At 46.9% G+C, this 16,129-nt stretch overlaps 1 protein-coding gene across 2 annotated transcripts in view; it reads right to left on the reverse strand.

Moving 5' to 3' along the window:
• The window catches only part of LOC124595446 (UDP-glucosyltransferase 2-like), a 50,530-nt gene that overhangs the window by 16,639 nt on the left and 17,762 nt on the right, over nt 1–16,129 (reverse strand). Inside the window, exons 3-4 of one of the 2 annotated variants that reach the window (XM_047134189.1) lie at nt 13,393–13,574; nt 1,395–1,854 (exon numbers count right to left, since the gene is read on the reverse strand). In XM_047134189.1, coding sequence (XP_046990145.1) covers nt 1,395–1,854; nt 13,393–13,574 — 642 coding nt within the window. The remainder of the gene's footprint in view (nt 1–1,394; nt 1,855–13,392; nt 13,575–16,129) is intronic. The other variant, XM_047134190.1, reaches the window with a different exon arrangement.

Genomic DNA, 16,129 nt, shown 5'->3' on the forward strand with positions numbered 1-16,129 from the left:
TTGTTAGTACTTTGTCCAACCTCCGTTCTTCCTAATTACTTCAAAAATTCTCTTTGGCATCGATTTTGTAAAGGTTTGCAATTCTTTCCACGTAATTGTTGCCCACGCTTCTCGTACCTCTCTTTTCGGCTCACATACGGCCTCAAACTGCCTTCCATTGTAATAAACACGCCTGGCAAATATTCCACAAAACTTTTCCACGGGGTTCAATTCCAGGCCGGGGCAAGACATCGATATCTTTATCTTCAAACCACTTTTTCGTTCTAGCACAACCATATACAGATGCATTATCTTGTTGGAACATTAGACTTTCATTTCCTAGGTCCTCACATATTCTATCGATTTTGTTTGCAGCATCTCAGTATACACAGAGTTCATTCTAGCGCTCAGCCAAACAATGTGTGATTTAGTTCTAGCGCAGGAGGCCACCGAAATCATAATACTTTCATCATCAAAACTTCTTCTCATTCTCATCTGCTGCTCTGCCCTCGGATCATGCCAATAATACTGAAATCCATCATGCCCACCTAAATTAAACGTCGTCTTATCACTGAAGACCACTTTATCCGATTCTGAAGTCCATGACATATATTTTTCAGAAAATTTCAATCTAACCTTTTTTTGTTTGAGTGTTAATGCGGTTTTCTGCAGTCGTTTCCTGAATGCAAGATGTTTGTCGTGTGACAACGTGTGTCCTACACGTCTGGCAGTTACTGGCAACTGTAAATCAGCAACGAGTTGATGTGAATAACGGTTAGCGGCCCTTTTTGCGCTAAAGTAACTATGTCTATGCCTCAGATAATTTTTTAATCTGCGTATATTTTTTGGTTTTGTCCACATCTCACGCTCAGTCCAAAGACATTATCGGTAACTGTACTTGACCAGTTCATATTCTTGGCAATTTGAGGATTAGAGAGTCCCATTTCCTTGCACATACGGAGTTATGCTGTTTCATCACGCGGTAACTATTTTCTGCGTGGTATTGTCACAATCGTGGTTTATGTATACAACATTCATTGTCACTAACGGGGTCTGTTTCCTATCTGCAGTAAGGGCACGTACGCACACACTAAAACCACACAGAGCTCACTGTCTTTGTACCGAGTTCCATCCTCTAACATCTGAATCGTTGTTATCTTGTCATATATTGTACTACTGACATCAAATGAGATGCTATTTGACTGAATATGTCGGTATACTGGGTTTCATGCTATTGCATGGCCATTGCTCACAACTATTCCAATCGACAATGTTAATTTTCCTGCAAATATCCATGCTTTTGTACTGATTTCCACTAGTGTATAAGGAATTGTACTGTAATAGTGTACATATTAAACACGGCAACGTTAGCCTCAGCAGAACAAATCATGGTGAGAGACTATGAATAACAATACCTTTGGCAGAGGCTTCTGTTCTGTGGCCACATGGATTCCGGTAACCTCGATGATGTTGGGCGGGTGCGGGCGAGGATATTCCAAGACGAAGTGGTTGACTGTTATGAGCAGACTGACGTTCCTGTCTGCTTCGTAGACAGACGGAGGATCTGGACCAAAGTACTTCCTCATGACTTCCTCTTGTAAAGGCATGGCCTGGTAGAACCACATGTACATCAGCCGCAGGTAGAAGTACGTGTTGTACAGCCGCTGCCAGAAGTCCATGTGGTCTGAGTACCCGAGCCACATGTCCGGCATGTATGCCGGCTCCATGGGGCTTCCGAAGTTGTAGTAGACGGACGATGGAGCCGTGAGAGTCAGAAGCTTCGCCACAGGCGGCGAACCCATTCTGTGTAAGAGTCCGTAGTACGACATGAAGGCGAGACCCTCCAGTACTGCGAGGTCAAACGTTTCACCAGACCTGCAACCAAGAAGACGCCGGGGGCCGTTTAATGGCTGAACACGCAGTTCGTGCTCGTCTAACATACACTACTGGCCATTAAATTTGCTACACCAAGAAGAAATGCAGATGATAAACGGGTATTCACTGGACAAATATATTATACTAGAACTGACATGTGATAACATTTTCACGCAATTTGGGTGCATAGATCCTGAGAAATCAGTACCCAGAACAACCACCTCTGGCCGTAATAACGGCCTTGATACGCTTGGGCATTGAGTCAAACAGAGCTTGGATGGCGTGTACAGGTACAGCTGCCCCTGCAGCTTCAACACGATACCACAGTTCATCAAGAGTAGTGACTGACGTATTGTGACGAGCCAAATGCTCGGCCACCATTGACCAGACGTTTTCAATTGGTGAGAGATATGGAGAATGTGCTGGCCAGGGCAGCAGTCGAACATTTTCTGTATCCAGAGAGGCCCGTACAGGACCTGCTGAAATGCAGGGTTTCGCAGGGATCGAATGAAGGTAGAGGAACGGGTCGTAACACATCTGAAATGCAACGTTCACGGTTCAAAGTGCCGTCAATGCGAACAAGAAGCGACCGAGATGTGTAACCAATGGCACCCCATACCATCACGCCGGGTGATACGCCAGTATGGCGATGACGAATACACGCTCCCAATGTGCGTTCACCGCGATGCGCCAAACACGGATGCGACCATCATGATGCTGTAAACAGAACCTGGATTCATTCGAAAAAATGTGACTTTGCCATTCGTGCAACCAGGTTCGTCGATGAGGACACCATCGCAGGCGCTCCTGTCTGTGATGCAGCCATGATCTCCGAGCTGATAGTCCATGCTGCTAAAAACGTCGTCGAACTGTTGACTCAGGGATCGAGACGTGGCTGCACGATCCGTTACAGCCATGCGGATAACATTCCTGTCATCTCGACTGCTAGTGATACGAGGCCGTTGGGATCCAGCACGGCGTTCCGTATTACCATCCTGAACCCACCGATTCCATATTCTGCAAACAGTCATTGTATCTCGACCAACGCGAGCAGCAATGTCGCGATACGATAAACCGCAATCGCGATAGGCTACTATCCGACCCTTAGCAAAGTCGGAAACGTGATGGTACGCCTTTCTCCCCCTTACACGAGGCATCACAACAACGTTTCAGCAGGCAACGCCCGTCAACTGCTGTTTGTGTATGAGAAATCGGTTAGAAACTTTCCTCATGTCAGCACGTTGTAGGTGTCGCCACCGGCGCCAACCTTGTGTGAATGCTCTGAAAAGCTATTCATTTGTATATCACAGCATCTTCTTCCTGTCGGTTAAATTTCGCGTCTGTAGCACGTAATCTTCGTGGTGTAGCAATTTTAATGGCCAGTAGTGTAGTTATAGCGGTTCGCACAACAAGCCACCATAGGATTATTTACGCAGTGATCACACAAAACAACACCGCAAGTGCTACTGGTGTGCGGTTCTCACAGAATGGATTGTTAGCAAGCGGCTCGTATTGTTAGCCAACAACAGACTGTAATAATATTTAGATGGAGTATTTTTTCGCAGACATATAATTTTTAAATAGAGAAATGCCTATTGACATTAACAAACTAAAAGTAGGGTAAATCAGAATGTGAGTGGTGTTTGTTGCAGGATTAAAGTGCGAGTCATTTACAAGATATCGTATTTTGAGAAGTTCCCACACCGACAGTTGTACAGTACCTTAGGCAGCACACACTACTGAATAACACAAGTGTATACACTAGTTATGTTGATACTGACCAGTAACGAGGCAGCTGACCGTCGCAGATTTTGTTGTTAATGTCCACTGGTAGCAGCAATTCATGCTTCCAGTCCACTATGGAACGACTGCTGCACAAGTGCTTGCATTTCAGAGGAGATGTCCTATCAGGCTGCAGTAAAACGTCGCTGCATATCATCGGGTGTAGTTGATGCGTCCTTGTAGACAGTGTCTTTCAGCTTTCCCCACAGAAATGAGTCTACATGCGTCAGATCCGGGGCGCCCAAGATAAAGGTCCTCAGGGTCCAGTCCAACGTTTTGGAAACAATTCGTGAAGACATGCTGCAGTAGTCTGTGGGCTATGGGCTGGACAGTCATCTTGTTGGTACCGCACGTTTCTCCTAGTCTGCAGAGGAACTCCCTCTAGCACCCGTGGAAGGTGGTCTGTTAGGAGACTGCAAACTTGTGTGCGTTCAGTGCTCCGTCTATTATACACGTGCCTGCGAGCTGATGGTTCACTATCCCACACCACATGATTACATTACATGGTCGCTGACGTTCCACCCGACGAAGCCAACGGGGATTGTCAGCAGACACAGTGCACGTTTCGGCGGTTTACCTTGCCATGATTGGTAAATGTGGCTTGATCACTAAAAAAGATACAAGATACATCTGCAGTATCCTGCCTTAGTGCCCATGTACAGAAGTCAACACGATTCTCATAATCATTTCCAGGCAGCTTTTGATGGAGAGAGATGTGATTAGGGGTGGAACTTATGTGGATGGAGAATGCGTAGAACACTTGCCTGACTCACGCAACATCCTCGTTCGATTGCGTGGGAACTAACATGCGGATCAACTGCAACAGCAGCAAGAACGTTGATTTCGCCCCTCTTCTGTCGCCGTTTGTTACCTTATGTTATGTTGTTTAGGTGTTACATTACCGTTCTCACGTCATTGCAGAGGTTGATAAATAAGTGACAAGAAGGTTGACTTCTATTGGGATATCTTGCCGCAAACACCGCACGAAAACCAACTGCATTCTTCCTTCACTCTCCACACACCACGAGCACGTCGGCTTTTTCTGCGTAGTAAATTCAATCGTCTACTCACGACGTACTGCCTGGACTGTCGTACAGTATTTCACTTCCGAGTTGCAGTGCATTCAAGGATCACACAAGCACACTGTAAGCAAATATAACAACATCGTACCTAGCAACTACGCCGGTTGGATGGCGCGAACAGGGGTCGGAGTGAAAACATTTAGAAATACGATATCTCGTAAACGACTCTCACTAAACTCCTGCAACGAACACCACTGATATTCTAATTTACGCTAGTTTTAGGCTGTTAATGTCAAAAAAGTTTATGTTTCCACAAATAACACATTCTCTAACAAGGGAACCTCCCCTTCGCACCCCCCTCAGATTTAGTTATAAGTTGGCACAGTGGATAGGCCTTGATAAACTGAACACAGATCAATTGAGAAAACAGGAAGAAGTTGTGTGGAACTGTGAAAAAATAAACGAAATATACAAACTGAGTAGTCCATGGGCTACATAAGCAACATAGTGGACTATATGAGAATAGGAGCGCCGTGGTCCCGTGGTAGCGTGAGCAGCTGCAGAACGAGAGGTCCTTGGTTCGAGTCTTCCCTCGACTGAAAATTTTACTTTCTTTATTTTTGCATAGTTATTATCTGTCCGTTCGTTCATTGACATCTCTGTTCACTGTAATAAGTTTAGTGTCTGTGTTTTGCGACCGCATCGCAAAACCGTGCGATTAGTAGACGAAAGGACGTGCCTCTCCAATGGGAACAGAAAACATTTGATCGCAAGGTCATAGGTCAACCGATTCCTCCACAGGAAAACACAACTGATATATTCTATACGACACTGGTGACGGCATGTGCGTCACATGACAGGAATAAGTTGTCGACCCACCTAACTTGTACACTTGGCGAATGGGTAAAAGGATTCTTCTACCTTGCCCGATTTAGGTTTTCTTGTGGATGTGATAATCACTCCCAAAAAAGTGATGAAAACATAAGAGTTTGCCACATAAACTGAAAATAAAAAATTGAACTTTTCATTCGATGGAAGATTTGAACCAAGGACCTTTCGTTCCGCAGCTGCTCACGTTACCACGAGACCACGGCGCTCTAGCCTTTCTCTTGTCCTTAATGTTGCTTATCTTGCCATGAACTACTCAGTTTGTATATTTTGCTTATTTTTTCACAATTCCACACAACTTCTTCCTGTTTTCTCAATTGATCTGTGTTCAGTTTTTCAAGGCCTATCCACTGTGCCAACTTATAACTAAATCTGAGGGGGGTGCGATGGGGAGGTTCCCTTGTAAGTATTATTACAGTCTGTTTATTGGCTAACAAAAAAATGGCTCAAATGGCTCTGAGCACTATGGGACTTAACATCTATGGTCATCAGTCCCCTAGAACTTAGAACTACTTAAACCTAACTAACCTAAGGACAGCACACAACACCCAGCCATCACGAGGCAGAGAAAATCTCAGACCCCGCCGGGAATCGAACCCGGGAACCCGGGCGTGGGAAGCGAGAACGCTACCGCACGACCACGAGATGCGGGCTATTGGCTAACAGTACGAGCTCTTGACTACCAATCAATTTTGTGAAAACCGCACATCAATAGCACTTTCCATTTCCGCAATATCTACGGTGCAAGGCTTATGTGATTCACCCTGTATAATCACGGAGCTGAGATGACACTTGTCACAGAGTTATCTCAACTGTAGAATTTCACTCAACATATTCTGTAATCAAGTGCTGCTAAAAAACAATATACAGGTTGAAACTTACTGGCAGATTAACACTGTTTAATCCAGTTACGCAACGGCTTCGAGAAAGGGTATCTTCGTCGTCAGCAGGCGTGACTGCGGCGCTCCAAGGAGACGCCGCACACCTGGAAGAGGCCGTACTGCATCATGTTGAGGAGAACCCGACAGCGAGTACCGAACAATTTCTTTGGCTATTAATGAGTGGAATTGTAAAACAAAAGGTGATTTACTGGGTCACGACTAATCAAGTACCTGTAAAAGTGGTCGCGTTACCATCGTGTTCTCAAATGGTTTTAGCACGGAAACGGAACGCTTCCGGACATCGGTTCCAATTCATTATATTATCTATTCACTCCTCTCTATAAGTTGCGCGGCACGAGTCTCGCATCCTCTTCCAGAACATTCGCTCCTTCCGCTCCAACAAATACCTCCTCATGCACACCCTCTCCCACCACCAGGTCGACACCTTCCTCCTGAATGAAACCTTTCTCCAGCCCCACCATTCTGTCCGCTCCTCCCCCTATATCCTCCACCGCACTGATGCTCCTGGTCCTCGTGCGCAGGGTGGAGTCGCGATTGGCCACCTTAAGCATATCCCCGTCCGGCCACAACCTCTCCTCAATGACCCCACTGAACACCTTATCCTTAGCGTCTTCTTCCCCTCCCTCACCATTACCTGTGCCACCATCTATGTCCGCTCCACTGCTCCTCTTCCTTATGACTTCATCTCACACATTGATCACACCTTCTCCACCTATGTGATTGCCGCCGACCTCAACGTCCATAGCCGCACTCCTGCTGCCCTTCGGCGGTGGCATCAGTTCCTCTCCACAATCCAGGGTGACCTTGTTCCCATTCCCCAGCACACCCGACCCGAAAGTAACACCACCCCCGATGTTGTCATTGCCTCCGCCAACCTCCTTGGGCGTATCACTGTCGCCGTCCTTGACCCCACAGGTAGCGATCACCTCCCTGTCCTTCTCACCATAACGTCTGCAAACCGCCCCCCTCCAGCTCCGCAACCTGCACCCCCTCCCAAGGTCGTCCATGACTATCGCCGTGCCAACTGGGCTGCCTACCGGGACTCCATCTCGACCCAGGTCGAAAGCCACCCTCTTACCTATCGCCATCCTGACGACATCATCCGCGCCTCGTCCTTCCTTCAGACGGTAATTACTGACGCCGTGGAGGCCCATGTTCCTACTAAAACCATCCACCCACACCGTCCCACTCTCCCTCCGCGGGCTGTCCTCCTCCTCCGTGAATCCCGCCGCCTCTATCGCTCCTTCCTCCGCACTCGTGACAGGGATACACTCCAACGCCACCGGCAAATACAGCGACACGTACGGAACCTTATTACAGCAACGAAACGCCGGGACTGGCGCCAGACCTGCACACGACTCAATGCCACCCTCCCTATCAACTCCTCCAAGTACTGGTCTGCCTTCCATCGTCTTACTGGTTCCCTTTCCGCTCCCCACTACCCCCTTCTCCATAACGATCGCCCCCTTCCAGACAACCTCAGTAAGGCCAACCACTTCGCTTCCCACCTTTCCGAGGTCTTCTCCATCCCCGATGATCCCCACTTTGATTATTCTCTTTTCCCCACCGTCATGGAACGTGCTGATACCTCAGTCGCTCCACTTGCTCCTAGTCTCCAGTACTTGGGGCAGTTGCCCCCCTCGGACGTCAACACTCCCATCACAGCACAAGACATTAAACTTCTCCTCCAGTCCAAACGCAACACGGCCCCTGGTCACGACTGTGTCACCTACCGTCACCTTCGAGAAAGCCCCTATTCCTTCCTAACTGTCCTCGCCCATCTCTATAATGTCATCCTCTCTACTGGCTTCTACCCTGACCTGTGGAAGACCTCCCGCGTCCTCCTCTTCCTCAAACCCAACAAACCCCCTTCTGCCGCCTCTTCCTATCGTCCCATCTGCCTCACCTCCGTCTTCAGTAAGGTCCTTGAATCCATCCTCTCCCACCGTATCCATCGGCACCTTGCTCAACACCACCTCCTCCCCCTTACCCAGTGTGGCTTCCGACCCTCCTTCTCTGCTGATGACCAACTCCTCAACCTTGTTCACCTTCTGTCCCTCCAGCTCAACTCCCGTCGCTCCGCCATTTTTGTTTCCCTTGACCTCCAAAATGCCTATGACCGTGTATGGCATCCCGGTCTCCTCTTTAAACTCCAAACCTACGCCCTGCCTATCAATTTTGTCCGTCTGGTCGCTTCCTTCCTCTCGCACCGTCCTTCCTATGTCGCCCTCCACAACACCAACTCCCGTATCTTTTATCCCACGGCTGGCGTCCCCCAGGGTTCTGTCCTCTCCCCTCTCCTTTATCTCTTGTATACAGCTGATATGCCCAAGCCACCCCCACCAGTTCACCTTCTCCAATATGCTGATGACACCGCCTTCCTGGCTCTCTATCCTACCCTTCAAAGGTCTCAACGTACCCTCCAAACCCACCTTAACCAGTTCACCACTTGGTGTAACCAGTGGCTCCTCCGTCTGAACCCCTCCAAAACCCAGGCAATCATCATAGGCCGTACCACTCGCTCCTTTCGCCTCCAAGATTTCTACCTCACCCTTTATGGTCGTCCTATCCAACTCACCCCCACCCTGAAATACCTTGGCCTCACCCTTGACCGACACCTCACCTGGACCCCTCATCTCCTGACCATCCAGCAGAAAGCCCATTCCCGCCTCCGCCTGCTGAAACTCCTGTCCGGCCGGACATGGGGATTGCATCCTTCTACCATCCTCCACACCTACAAATCCCTCATCCGTCCTATCCTCTGTTATGCCAGCGTCGCCTGGATCTCCGCCCCCACCCGCTTTTACAAGGCTCTCCAAATCCTTGAACGCCATGCGCTCCGCCTTGCCTTCCGTATCCGCCTTCCTTCCCCCACACGGCTCCTGTATGAACTGATCCCCTTCCCCCACCTCCTCTTGTTCCTCCAACATCTCCGCATCCTTTACATTGTTCGCAGGGTTGATCCCCCCCACCCTCTGGTTTCCTCCTTCCTCTCCACCCCCCGCCCGTTGCCGCGCCTCTATCGCTGTATCCCTCCCTCTCTCCACCTCCACACCCTCCATCTCCTTCATCAGGGCAATTTCCAACGCCTCCCCCTCCCGGATGACGAACTTCGCCGTGACATATACCCTTCCTTCCAATTATAGCCCGGCCTTGTTCCCCCCCCCCTCCCCAGGGCCCCCTTCTCCTCTTTCCTCCTTCTCCCAGAGCGGATTTTCCTCCATCCCCCCCTCCCCTGAGACCCTACACCCCATACTTGCCTCTCTCCTTCCCACATCCCTCCCTACCTGGCCCTCTTCCGAGCGCCCCCCTTTTCCCCTCCCCCATCTCTTCCCCTCCCTCCCTTCTTCAGGTCTCCCTCATCTCCTTGAACCTGGCAGATCCTCTGTATTGATCAACATCGGTGTGCCACGTCCGTGTTGTGTTTCGTGCTTTTCTCGTGTGCGTCAAGAGGTGTGATTTTAATTGTGTGCTGCCTTGAGGTTCGCCGTCAGTGCTACGCTGTGTGCTATGCCAGCCGTCAACACCTTTATGCTCCAGTCATACTGTGCCTTGTGTTTCTTTTAATCGTCGCAGTGTGTGGCTTTTTGTGTGTGCTACTTTTAAACAGTTTTTTATCTCCATTTTACAGTCACCCCGTTTTTTTTTTTTGTATATTGCCTTCCATGATGTTCTCCCTTTTTATATCTATGTTCGCCTTCTTCTCTCCTTTGCTGTTTTTTAAATGTCTTCTATTGTTTTGTTCTGTCTTTCGGCTGAAGAGCAGCGCATATGCTGCTGCCAGCCCGCCCCGATAGGGGAATTGAAATACAATAAAGAAAAAAAAAAAAGAAAAAAAAAAAAAAAAAAAATCTCTATAAGTTCTAGGAGTTTGTAACGGGAATTTCCGAACACTCTGTATACACCAAGCAGATTAATAATAAATGGTGCTGATCCCCCATGGTACACAAAAAAAGTCAGAACAGTTGCGGAAGCAACGGAAAAAGCATGCCAAACTTAAAACAACAAAAAATCTCCAACGTTAACGATTTTTAATGAAGATTGAACTTAGTGTGGACGTTAATGCAAGATGTTTTTGCACAACGAAACAGTCTCGAAATGGCAGAAAATCCAAGGAAGTTCTAGTCGTATGTAAAGACCGTCAGCGGCAACACACAATCAATACATTCATTGCGTGGTAGCAAAGGTAATGACAGTGCCACTAAAGGAAAGTTACTGAACAAGGTTCTCCGAAATTCCTTAATCGAAGAACTCGACTAAAGAACAACAGCCATCATGAGCAATTTGGAAGTGTATATCGTCGGTGTAGCGAAGAAGCTTAAATCATTTTATAAAGGCAAGGCTGACACAATAAACTCCTTATTTAGCAATCGTATAGAATCCTCGCTCGACAAAAGATCCGTACCTAAAGATTGGGAAGTTGCACAGGTCACACCAATACTCAACAAAGCATGTAGGAATAGCACGCTGAATTACAGACACACGCCACTGATTATTTGCAGTAGGATTTTGGAACATGTACTGTGTCCGAACATTATGAGTAACATCGAAAATAACTATTGCGTGCCTACGGCGTATCGTCTCAGTTGTGCGTCTGGATTCGTGAATTTTCTGTCAGAAACATCACAGTACGTAGTAAGTGACAGAAAGTCATAGAGTGAAACAAAACCTCTGGCGCTCCGCAGGGAAGTGTTATAAGCCCTCTGCTGTTTCTGATATATACAAACGATCTAGGAAAATCTGAACAAGTCTCTTAGGAACCTTTTGCAAAATCATGGTGCGAAAATTGGCAGTCGACACTAAATAATATGGGGTGTGAAATTATCCAAATGGTACTAAAACGAATCCTTTAAATTTCGGTTAGCCTACATGATAAATCACGCCAATCTAAAGACTGCAAATCAACTAAATACGAGGGTTGCCCAGAAACTAATTCATCGCATTTTTTTTCAGCCAAAAACAATGCTACGAATACGAAATCTTATGTATGTATTATTTGAAGTCACCTGAGTGAGCGCGCAAAGTTTCTGTCACTTCCGACAGATAGCATAGCTGTAGGACAGTTTCAAAATGGCGTCTGTAGGTGATGTACGTTACAAGTAACGTGCCGTCATTAAATTTCTCACTGCAGAGAAAGAAACTGTGGGGGATATTCACAAACGCGTATGCAAAGTCTGTGGAGCATCTGCTGTCGACAGAAGTACATTTAGTCGCTGGGCACGGAGGGTTAGATCATGAGAAGGCCACTCGGCGGAACTCCACAATTTGCAGCGGTCATGGAGACCATCCACAGCTCTCACACCTGACATGTTTCAGCGAGCTGGTGTTGTCATTCGCCACTAAAGGATGCCATTCGTGGAAGACATTTTGAGGATGCTGAGGAGGTGATTCACACAATGAAGCACTGGCTCCGCCACCAGGACAAGGATTGGTACGGACAGGACATACACGCTCATAGCTCTCGCTGGAGGAAGGCCATAGAACGGGATGGAGATTACGTGGAAAAATAGGGTGTATAGGCATCTACCCTTCCTACCAACTCTAACCCCATCTTCCTGTCCACTCCTCAGGGCTCCCTCTCCTCCCCCTCCCTCCTCCTGAGCGGCTTCCCCCTCTTACTCCCCCTCCCTCTCTTGTGCCCCCTTTCAGTGTCTCTGCACTGCCTCCTGCCTTGTCTTCCCTCTTCCTCTCCCGCCCCACGTGTCTCCTGCCTCTTCGTGTACCCACTGACGTCCCGCCTCTCTTCATCCCGCCGCTTCCCTTGCTGCCCCTTGCTCTCTCCTCCTTTTCCATCCTCTCTGACCTTTCCCTCAGCAGGTCCCACCTGGCAGTTTTATTCTTCATCGTGTGTGCTCCAAGGGGGTTTTAAGTGTGTTGTTCTGGAGTGTTTTTAATACTGTGGCTGACTTTTAACCTGTGCATGTCCATTTTTAGCTTTCTGGTGACTTTTTTAGCTGTCCCCCATCAAAGTCTCCATGTCAGTCTATTTTTACCTCCATTTTCTCCCATTACTCTGTTTTAAGTTCCCCTTTTTCATCTCCTTATGTATGTAACATTTTGTTCTTATTTTAAGTTGTCATGTCACTCGGCTGAAGAGCGCTGGATTGTGCCACTGACAGCCCTCCCCTGCCCATATGGGGCAGGGGAATGAAATCACAATAAAAAAATAGGGTGTATAGGTAAAACACCATTCTCTCTTGTGTGTAATTCTCATTATGTTCAATAAAGAATTTTTGAAGAAAAAAATGCGGTGCATTATTTTCTGGGCAACCCTTGTACTTAGAGATTACAATTACAAATAACTTAAAATGGAGCGAACACATAGAAAATTTTGCGGGGAAGGCAAAATAAGGACTACATTTTGTTGGCATAACACTTAGAAGATGCAACAGGTCTACTTAAAGATAGTACCTACACTATGATTATCTGTCCTCTTCCGAAGTATTGCTGCTGTATGGTGTGGGATCTGCATCAGACAGGATTAGCAGAGAACATCGAATATGTTCAAAGAAGTGAAGCTCATTTTGTCTTATTGCGAACCAGGGGAGGGAGTGCCATCGGTATGATAAGCGAATTTGGGTGGTATCATTAAAACAAAGTCGTTTTTCGTTGCGGCAGGATCTTCTTATGAAACTGAATCACCAACTTTCTCCCCTGAATTGAAAAATACTTTCTTGACTCCCACATTCATAGGGAAAAATAATCGTTGTAAAAAATGACGGAAATCAGAGCTTGCACGGGGAGGTTTTTGTGTTGGTTTTTCCCGCGCACTCTTCGACGGTGGAACGATAGACAAATAGCTTGAAGGTGGTTCGATGAACCCTCTGCCAGGCAACTGTGAATTGCAGACTAGTCACGTAGATATAGAGATACCTATTCGTCGGCACACTGAAATGGATAATAATTTGAACGAAACAATAGTTAAACCTAAATAATATTTTTACCTTATGAATTTCTGAACCGACGGCTCACTGAATTGCATGTCGACTGAGGCATGGGCAACGTCACGCATAATTGTCATCGACTGCGTCGGCGGTTCTTCGTATGTCTTCACAAAATCGTACTTTCCCCTTATGTAGCTGTAAGCTACCGATAAGTCAATTTCGGTATAGTTATCGTGGGATATCTGAAACGAGAATTACAGTCTCAGTGATTTTACTTAAAAGATATACAAATGCTTCAAGATGGTACTCACCTCCGAGAAAAAAAATTCAAAGTCTCGAAAATAAGTTGATTAATCTGCAACGAGATTTCGAACATTTTTATTCTCACATTCGCTGCGGTTAATGCAAATATCGCAGGAGCTTTGCAGACTCGCATTTGTGAGGACTACTCTACACGGTTGGTAAGTACACAGAGCAGCTATCAAACGAATAGTAATTTTACAAATAATAGACAAAGTGATTTTCATTATTAGCATCTTAAATAATTTCTATGCAATTTTATTTCGTTTCAAGAAAAGTTCAACTGTGGAACCATTGCGACGTAGTTACAAACAGGTGTTCCAATGCCTTATGGCCAAATTGTAAAGATGATAGAGGAAGACAAAGTGATCACATTGATACGAATTATCAGTGCCTGCGTTATTAAGGAGTACGATGCAATGTTCCTTCGGTCTGGTATTTCGTATTTATTCGCCAATACAAGGCCCTTGACTCTCAATAAATATGTCTTTCCTGGACGGGAATCTATGAAACGTACGAGTGCAGTTTGTGACAGTTGAACGACATATGGAAGTTTGGATCTGGCCGAAATTCGTGCATGAGTAGTTGAAGTGGTTACGGTGATTGATCGCGTAAAGTGGAAAATCCAGTTTTGAGTGCCGTTCCGACACAAATATACAGTCGATATACAGAGTGAACACAAAGTCTTGCTCTGATTATAAAAAATTATAAGAGAATAACCGTTTGACATAATAAGTTACATTTGATGGCGTTACCTAGGTTAGTGTTACTAGTTGTTGTGACCAATAGATGGAGCTAGTGATCCACAACACCCACACGGTCTGTTAGGTCACGTTAGCTGCTGGCGAAATGGCGTCGAAGCAGGAGAAATCGCAATGTGTGCTTTCGTTTCACAAAACGAAATCGCCCATCAGTCTTTCGCTTTCTTTCTTTCGCTACCGCCTTTATCCCGCATTGTGCGCAGGGTCGGCAGGGTTAAGTACGGATCTGGCGCGGTTAACTGTAAGGGGTGGCCGGATGCCCTTCCTGCCACCACCCCATACCCCCCGGGATGGAAATAGTGTACCCCAGCTGTCTGCGTCAAGTGTAAATCATGAAAGAGTGTGAATGTGTTTCAAATATCTGCGAGTCGTGTAAATCACCTAGGGGGATGTGGTAAACCGCCTAGAAACCGCATCCAGGCTGGCCGGCACGCCGACCGTCGTAGTTAATCCGCCGGGCGGATTCGATCCGGGGCCGACGCGCCTACCCGAGTCCAGGAAGCAGTGCGTTAGCGCTCTCAGCTACCCTGGCAGGTAAACGAAATCGGCCATCAGTGTTCGGCATAAATATCGCGCTTCTTACGGACGCAGCCCTCCTGACGTTAAATCAAAAGCGATGGTATGCAAAGTATAACGAAACAGGCAGCGGTGAAGATCGTCCTCGAAGTGGCAGGCCTCGTATGAGTGATGCAACTGTTGATGGCGTTTGGCAATCGTTTCAACGGAGTCCGTCTAAATCAACTCGTCAAGCATCACGTGGACTCAAAATACCGCAAGCAAGTGTGGTGAAGATTCTTCATGAAAGGCTTAGGTTGCACGCTTACAAAGTGCAAATCGTGTAGGCCTTGCAACCGAATGATTTGCTGACACGTACTGAATTTTCAACTGAGATTCTCAACAGGATTGATGGCGCTAACGATTAATTAAATCGCATATGCTTTACCGATGAATCCACCTTTCATGTCAGTGGAATGGTAAATAGGCATAATGTCCGTATATGGGGTTCAGAGTCTCCACATGCTACTGTGCAGCTACAACCAGACAGCGAGAAAGTGAATGTTTGGTGCGGCCTCATGCAAATAAGGTTTTTGGGCCGTTTTTTTCGCGGAAAAATCCATTACCGCTAACATTTACTTAGACGTTTGCACAAGTTTATTGCCCCACAGTTAGAAGAATATCAACCATGGATACTTTTCCAGCAAGGTGGAGCACCCCCCCCCTCCCCCCCTGCCTCTCCCCCCCCCCCCCCCCCCCCGGGCTTTGATTGTGCGTGATTTCTTCGATGAAACATTTCCGGATCGGTGGATTGGAAGAAACGGTCCAACACCCTGCCCAACCCGCTCTCCAGACATTACGCCCCTTGAATTTTTTTTCTGGAGCTATATCAAGAACAGAGTCTTCGTCACACCAGTTGATACGTCGACGAACAGAAGGCTAGGATACAAGCTGCTATGGGTACTGTGACAGAACACATGTTACGAAACACCTGGCGGGAACTGGAATACCATCTCGATATTCTCCGAGCTACCAAGGGAGCACACGTTGTGGTTTACTAATGTAAGTGGTGTTAAAAAAAGTTTGTAACACTAACGTATGCAACGGCATCAAATGTAAATTATTATGTCAAACGGTTATTCTGTAATAAATTGTTATAATCAGGGCAAGACTTTCTATCTTACTGTCCAAAGCTCCCGACATTGGTCGAGAGCTTTGGCCTGTTCTCCGGCTCTTGAACT

This window comes from Schistocerca americana, chromosome 2 (genome assembly GCF_021461395.2).
Source record: "Schistocerca americana isolate TAMUIC-IGC-003095 chromosome 2, iqSchAmer2.1, whole genome shotgun sequence".
In the NCBI taxonomy this organism is placed as follows: Eukaryota; Metazoa; Arthropoda; class Insecta; order Orthoptera; family Acrididae; genus Schistocerca; species Schistocerca americana.